The sequence below is a fragment of the Panicum virgatum genome, chromosome 5N (genome assembly GCF_016808335.1).
Source record: "Panicum virgatum strain AP13 chromosome 5N, P.virgatum_v5, whole genome shotgun sequence".
In the NCBI taxonomy this organism is placed as follows: Eukaryota; Viridiplantae; Streptophyta; class Magnoliopsida; order Poales; family Poaceae; genus Panicum; species Panicum virgatum.
Window position 1 is genome coordinate 2,674,816 of NC_053149.1, and position 8,137 is coordinate 2,682,952.

Consider the following 8,137-nt stretch of genomic DNA (forward strand, 5'->3'; position numbering starts at 1 on the left):
CTCGGGAGAGGCAACGAACCCGCAGGTGGGGCCACTACTGTGAGCAACTTGGCTGCTTCTGGCGCCCAGCGGTGCGCGCCGCAAGGGTCTTGCCCCGCGTCGTCCATCCTTTGGGTCACCTGCTGCATCATCACGTTTGGACCTGCACATGACTCAAGGTAGATGCTTAGTAGCGTGCCCACGGGTCCCAATTCCTGTTGGCTGTAATCCTTTGAGATAGACAGCTAGGTTCAGTGAACGGAGCTCAAGGGGCCGGCCTTTAGGTTAAGAGAAAGTCCGGACCTCCAGGTTCCCAGTCCTAGGTACTACGGCACTCATTCACAGGAGGTGGTGCGTGCAGGCTTAGGGTACGGAACCAGGCTAAGCGGCTACACGGCTCCGGACCTCCCCGGAGAATGAGTGCGCTTCCCTGAACCTGCAGGTTCCCAGGGGTCCGAACCCCTCTCTTCCATGAGGGGTCTCGAGCTAAGTCACTAACTAGCCAACTCAATTCGGACCACAATCACCGCACAAGAGTAAGAAGCCACGTGGGGGTTAGCGCAAACAGAATGCGTAAATTGAAATTGGAATGTAACATCCTTAGAGGCGAACTGAGAATAAACTTTTTCCTTTATAACTAGATGTACATGAGATGTGCGATGTAAGCCAGAACACGGGTTTATGAGGCCGGAGCTGTCCGGACCCCCGGGCCCCCAGTCTTAGGTACTACGGTACTCGCCCTAGGGAGGTAGAGCATGCAGGCTTAGGGTACGGAACCAGGCTAAGCGGCTACACGGCTCCGGACCTCCCCGGAGGGTGAGTACGCTTCCCTGAACCTGGTTCGCAGAGGTCCGGACCCCTCCACGAGGGAGGCTCACCGGACTGGACCACACGGAAGTACTACCTAGTTACAAAGGAAAAGGCTTTATTCCCTGCTGGGCCTCTAAGGGTAGGACTTACAGAGATGTAGAGTCGGGGGTGCGACCGGAGTCGGCTTTCCGCCGGAGAGCCACCAGAGTCGGCTTAGCGCGACCGGAGTGGGCTTTTCGCCGGAGCGGGCTTCGTGCGACCGGAGTCGGCTTTCCGCCGGAGCGGGCTTGGTGCGACCGGAGTCGGCTTCCCGCCGAGCGGGCTTCGTGCGACCGGAGTCGGCTTTCCGCCGGAGCGGGCTTGGTGCGACCGGAGTCGGTTTTCCGCCGGAGCGGGCTTCCTCACATGAGTGAGGTATGCTGCGAGCTGGGATTTGTCGCTCCGCCGCTCGCAGCTTGTGAGGGGGCCCTTGACGGGCGCCCTGACTCTTGCCGTCGTGCAGCGCGCGCCGCTGCCAACGGTGGCTGCTCCACGGGCACGGCTGCCCCTGGTGCAGGAAGGCGAGGCGTGTGGCGCGGATGACGCCACACCCTCCGTCATCTCCACGTCGTCGTGGTGGTGGGAGTGCTCAACCACCCGAGCCATGGAGATGGGCAAGAGACGAACTGCGACTAGCTAGAAGCCCCTACCTGGCGCGCCAAATGTCGTGGTGTTGCAAACCACGGCCGGGTGGCGGAAGGCACCCGCCCTAGCCCAGAGGGTGTGTACTCGGGGGTTAGCTAGTCTTAGTTCGATCTCACTCAAGAACGCGATGAACACAGCTGGTTTAGAGTGGTTCGGGCCGCCGGAGCGTAATACCCTACGTCCACTGTGTGTTGTATTGCCTCGCGCTCTCTAGCTGAGTCTTGAGAGAGTCTGAGGATCTTGTGTTCTAGCGGGTGTGCTCTCCCTTTTATATGTCCAAGGGTAGCACGTACACTGAGCGGGGCCCCGACATGTGGACCCGGCGATGTATTATAAACTACACTTTGGCCTTCAATGCCTCAGATCCGGAGATCTTGTCGTCGGCTTCCGTGCGTAGCTTCTGACCAGGGATGGTCTTGAGCTGTCCTGTCAGAGTAGAGTCTAGCCTCTGCAGCCGCGCGTCGAGGTCATGATGAAGCGCCGAACTACTGACTCAGTCCACTGTAGCAGTGTGCACTGTTGCTCCAGTCAGTAGCTGGTCATCATGACTCGTCGCGCATGCGCACGGCGCTGAGTCTTTAATGCTTGTCTTGGTAAATGACGAGCTGCGTCGGTAATTGGCGATCCATAGTGTGGACTGACAAAAGCTGCCCCGTGCCCAGAGGCAGCAGAGCCCACCTCAACCACTCGCACTTAATGCGGGTGGGTGAGGGAGCTTCCAGCGGAAGGCTTGCGCCCGCGCCCGCGTGACACGTGGCGGCTCCGGACCCCTCCCGAGCAGCTAGCTGAGCCGAGAGCTCACGGGGGTCCGGATAGGCACGTGGAGGTCCCGGACCCACCTGCGGGGGTCCGGATGGCACGTGGAGGTCCCGGACCCACCTGCGGGGGTCTGGGTCCGCGGCCACAGGTACTGAGCATTTCCACCTCTAGGACACGTGGTGACACCGGACCCGTCCCCGAGCGGGAAGCGGGTCCGGGACCGTTGGTCCGGTGAGATGGAGTCGGACCCCAGGGGTCCGGCTGCTCAGCTCCTTAGGGCGTAGTTACGGATAACTACGCGAGTCTTGGCACAGTAGGAGTGGGTACCCCAGTTGCAGGGTACCGACAGTACCCTACAACTGGGGTACCCACTCCTACTGTGCCAAGACTCGCGTAGTTATCCGTAACTACGCCCTAAGGAGCTGAGCAGCCGGACTCCTGGGTTCCGACTCCATCTCACCGGACCAACGGTGCCGGACCCGCTTCCCGTTTGGGGACGGGTCCGGTGTCACCACGTGTCCCAGAGGTGGAAATGCTCAGCACCTGTGGCCGCGGACCCGGACCCCCGCAGGCGGGTCCGGGACCTCCACGTGCCATCCGGACTCCCGCAGGCAGGTCCGGGACCTCCACGTGCCTACCCGGACCCCCGTGAGCTCTCGGCTCAGCAAGCTGCTCGGGTGGGGTCCGGAGCCGCCACGTGTCACGCAGACGCGGGCGCGGGCGCCAGCCTTCCGCTGGAAGCTCCCTCACCCACCCGCATTAAGTGCGAGTGGTTGAGGCGGGATCTGCTGCTTCTGGGCACGGGGCAGCTTTTGTCAGTCCACACTGTGGATCGCCAGATACCGAGACAAGCATTAAAGACTCAGCGCTGCGCGCATGAGCGACGAGTCATGATGACCAGCTACTGACTGAAGCAACAGTGCACGCTGCTACAGTAGACTGAGTCAGTAGTTCGGCGCTTCATCGTGACCTCGACGCGCGACTGCAAAGGCTAGACTCTACTCTGACAGGACAACTCAAGACCATCCCTGGTCAGAAGCTACGCACAGAAGCCGACGACAAGATCTCCGGATCTGAGCCATTGAAGGCCAAAGTGTAGTTTATAATACATCGCCGGGTCCACATGTCGGGGCCCCGCTCAGTGTACGTGCTCCCCTTGGACATATAAAAGGGAGAGCACGCCCGCTAGAACACAGGAGGTTCACACATCATCTCCACAATCCAGACTCAAGCTCTAGCGAACTTCTCACTCTCGTGGGAAGGCAATACAACACACAGTGGACGTAGGGTATTACGCTCCGGCGGCCCGAACCACTCTAAATCCTGCTGTGTTCATCGTGTTCTTGAGGGAGATCGATCTAAGACTAGCTACCCCCTGAGTACACACCCTCTGGGCTAGGGCGGGTGCCTTCCGCCACCCGGCCGTGGTTTGCAACACCACGACAGGAATCATCCAGTGTGTGAGGTGTTTGACATTGCGACAAGCCAGATCGAGAAAGCATATACGAATACGATCTTTGATACGAGGAAAAGGAGGACAAGAATAAACTCATATATATGAATGCGGGTCATCTTCTCAAACATCAGCTAGTTACAAACAGCACGCACGGATTTAAGCCCTGGCCATATGAATCTAGCCAGACGCTCCTCATAGACGAGAGTCGATGTTGCGAGGGCCGGCCTGCGGCCATATATAGAGAATGTAGAGCTGCATAAACCATTGCACGGGGCGTCAACCGCGACGATCGATCAGATTCTGCCGGGCAGCTTCTCTCCCTTGATCAGGGGGTTTGTCCGGGCGATGGCGCCGCGGTCGGCGCCCTTGAAGTCAAAAGCGCAGCCGTGCTCCTCCGTGTAGCGGTGCCTCCCGCAGAAGGTCTTCCCGCATCGGCACACGAACCCTGTCAGCCCCACCTTCTTGCAGCACGCCACGGACCGACTTGGCTGCTGCGGCTCCCTCGCTGCCTCGGGCGCCGTGGACGAGGGTGGTAATGGTATTGATGCGGCGCCAGCGGGTGTGAAAGAGACGCTGGCGCTGGGCGCCGCCTCCGCCGCCGGTTCGAACGCCGTGGCGGCGGTGGAAGCGCCGGAACCCCCGACGAAGATGCCGTGGTGCTTCTTGTAGCAGACGGAGCACATGCTGTGCGTGGCCGGGCTGCCGAAGAAGCTGCAGCCGGCGGCGGCGCACAGCTTCGGAGCGGCGGCGCGCGCTCCGAGGAGAGGAGGAAGACAGAACACGATCGTGATCAGGGGGGTGCCGGCGGCATAGGATTCAGGCGTGGATGGATGGATGGATGATCTTTGCGTGAAGCCGTGCGTGGGGAGAGTGCGGGCGGGGACGCGGGGTTATGGTGATGGTTCCGACTTGGAGTCTGGCTGCCAGTCGGAAGTCGGAACGCCGAGTCCGTGTACGAGCGAGTTGCCGCCTTGCCGGACGAAGGAGACCGGCGTTCGAGGGACCGACTGACAGGCAGGAGGCCTTCGCTGCGTTGAAAAGTCCGGTTTCAGCCCAGCTACTGCCCAGCGGCGTCCGGATAGGGGCCCTAGCAAACGAAAAGGCCCGGTTCGAGCGAGGGAGCTGGGGAACAGGATATTGGCCTAAGATTGGGCCAAGAGAGCTCTCCACCGTAGGGTCCCTATCGTCGAGTCGCATCATGACCGTAGGCTGCAGATCAGACGAACCCAGGACATCAAGCCCGGACGGTAGATGAAGTGCCGTCCACCCCCCGCGTCCAGGTTGCCAGCTGCCCGCTCCGCGTCTCGCCATGGCTCGCGGCCGTCGTCGCCAGAGCGCACACCATCGCGCGCAAGGCCAGATTCTTTCACCAACGGCCATCCTCGCGTCGCGCGCTTTGGAAGCCAGCCAGGTATACCAGCTAGCCGCTAGCGCCTCCTCCTGGACGGCCTCGCTCGCCGGTGGCGACTGGTGAACTGGTGGCCGCGTCCATTGCATGGCCTCCGGCACCGTGTTTTAGTGGACCGCGCCGCCATCACCTGGAAGCTAATCTCGTACGAAACGTCATCATCGACCTTGGAACGCCCATCGGAAGGCATTTTCGATTTTTACATGGCATGCAACTGATGCAAGGACGGAAGTGCAAGTGTTTCTGGAGCGTGCTCTATGTCTAGGGGCAAGGTGCTGGGCGCGTCCTCGCGTTCGGAGCAGCGAGTCCGGGAGTGCGCCCACGCTCGTCTCTTCATGGCCACCTGGCACCAGCACGCCGGACGCGCCGTCGATGACGACGTCGTGCGTGGCGCAAACCGTGGCGGCCTGCGGGACAGCGCCGGCGCGTGCTTCCGCGACATCCCACCCGACGCCGGTGGCTCGTCTTGGCCTCTTGGGCAGTGTCGGTGGACCGTCGCATTGGCCTTTCACTACAGCCTGGGCATCCCATGGCACATGCCGTGCAGCGGAAAACAAACGGAGGCCGTCCACCCCGAGATTATGTTTCTGTCATTTTTCCCACCCTGCACAGATCACGGACGACCCTGGAATCCCAGGTGATGTTTGTTCATGGCATCCCCCATCTCTATAATTTATTTCAGAATTTTGCGGCTCCATTTTGAGTGCGAAATTTTATTTCAGGGGTGGATGGTATTGAATTACCGTCCACCCCGAATCCCCGATCTCAACAACGTCCAAGACACCGGGTCTCCTCTGGCGTCCAAGACATGGTGCAAATAGAAGACAATTCTTACAATGGAGAATGGAAGACCATATCTAAAAACCAAGGATCCATTACTATCAGAAGAAACTCGCTTCGCTAGTATTCTACGCCTCCGACGGTGGATCTAACTCCATCCACCACTCCGCCCCCGCCCAACAACTTGCCCACCATTTGGCTGCGTACCCGTGGATCTCTCTGGACTAGGGATGGCACCCGCAGGTGCGGGTGCGGGTTTGGCGAAAACCCGCCCGCAGGCAAACCCACGGGATTGGAAAAAACCCGCCCGCGAGCAAACCCGCGGGTGCATTTTTGCACCCGCACCCGCACCCGCGGATTTCGGGCGGGTTTCGGGTGCCCGCGGGTCTAACAACAGATATAATAAAAATGTACAAATTCATCAATTTAAACAGTCAAATAACACATTTCTATAAGTAATAAGAGCAAACTAGCAACAAATCTATTAGTTCAAAGTAATAAGGACAAACTAACAATAAATTCATAAGTTATGTGCTCATTTTGTAATTAGGATAGTTGGGATGGACCTTATCTAAGTAGGTTGGGTTGTGGTTTTTTTCCAGACAGATGCGGGTCCACCCGCGGGTGGAATCTCAAATCCGCACCCGCACCCGCAATATGCGGGTGCGGGTGCGGGTCCACCACAGGTGAAATATCAGATCCGCACCCGCATCCATCGGGTTTAAAATCCGCGGATATCCGCGTCCACGGGTGGAATTGGCATCCCTACTCTGGACGTGGCTGCGTACCCTTTTCAGGCACAATGAGACCTGACCTGGAGTGGAGTGAACTTGGTTATCAGTGAATAACAGTGAGTGAACTTGGTTATCAGTGAGTAACAGCGAGCGAGACCTAACATGGAGTAGCGTGAACTTGGTTATCAGTGAGTGAACTTGGTCAACCGCCCTAACCCATTGTGAGAGATTCTCTGTGGTATCAGTGGATTGTGATATGGAGTCTTCGTAGGTTGTATTCCTGATATCACTTTATCTGTGCAATTTGAGTTGTTATTTGAGCATTGTGTGCTGACCCTGAGTCAAAAGTGCAAAATATTACCAACTATCCTTGGTAAAATTACAGATCTTACTTTCGCTCGGGGTGTTTCCCATCTCTACATGCATAGGCCTAGTTTGTTAGTTGCATCTGAAAACTAGAACATCGATCATTTCTGTACAACTTGGAAACAAAGTTAGTGTTCGAAGCCGCAAGAACTTCTTGTCAGAAGAAAGAAAGAGCTGTGTGGGCAACAAGTGCAAAAGGATGTGCTAGATCATTGGCAGATGGATCATATATGGCCCAAGCCTAGCATGTCTAGTTGGCCCATGCAGTACCAATACCGGTGCGTTATTGGGCTGAGTATTATAGGTGGGTTGGATCAGATCGAAAAATGTATAAGATGACATGAATAGACAAAAAGAAGAGCGGAACTGTAACTAAATGCTTAGATCTCCCATGCCGGCCGGCCGACGTTGCACACGCATCACGGATAAGCCAAGTGTCACACCGGTGCGTTGAACCATCGTAATCCTTGCTCGAATCACTGGTTCGCATAGGCGAATTGGTCCCATACTCCTTTTCCCTTTCCATCCATCCAGCGCCTTGCTCCGAGCTGCATGCGATTTGCGCAGGTAAAGGAGAACCCCCGAGCCAAGAGCCAAGAGCCCAAGAGGGCGGCCAACGCCACACAACACGCGCGCGCACACACAACCTATCATAGATTCATAGGCTCTCAGTGGTGGGCCGGGAGATGGGGATCGACCTGGCCAGTTTGAACAGCAGACGGCTGACTGACCGGCCGACGGACGGACGGACGGACGGATGGCAACAGCAGCAGGCGTGTCGACGTCCATGTCGATGGATGAGTGGCCGATGGACGGGGAGAGAGAGGTGGGGCTCCGGGGCTGCCCGTGGTCGTCCAGGTTCACGGCACGCTGTCGCTGGCGACGAGCCACGCCGGCCGGAGCCGGAGCTACCAGGACGCGTGCCAATCCGCACGGTGCAAGTGGGGGAGCACGCCACGCCACGCGACGGCCGGCAGGGTTTAAAAAACCGGTGGTACTGTTCAAAACCGGAACAGTAACACAAAAAAATTACTTTTATATTTTTAGATTTAGAAGCCTAAAATATAAAAAACCGGATCCGGTTTTTCATCTCGGACCGGACCGGAAACGGGAAAAATTCCCGAAAACCGGCGGTTACCGGACGGGAAGTGAAACCCTGAC

General features: G+C 57.8%; 1 protein-coding gene across 1 annotated transcript; it reads right to left on the minus strand.

Annotated features, from left to right (window-relative positions):
* Positions 1 to 3,981: 3,981 nt before the first annotated feature.
* Positions 3,982 to 4,371, minus strand: LOC120672916 (zinc finger A20 and AN1 domain-containing stress-associated protein 5-like). Its single transcript, XM_039953539.1, has one exon. It carries the CDS (start codon positions 4,369 to 4,371, stop codon positions 3,982 to 3,984), a length of 390 nt encoding a protein of 129 aa, XP_039809473.1.
* Between the last annotated feature and the right edge of the window lie 3,766 nt (positions 4,372 to 8,137).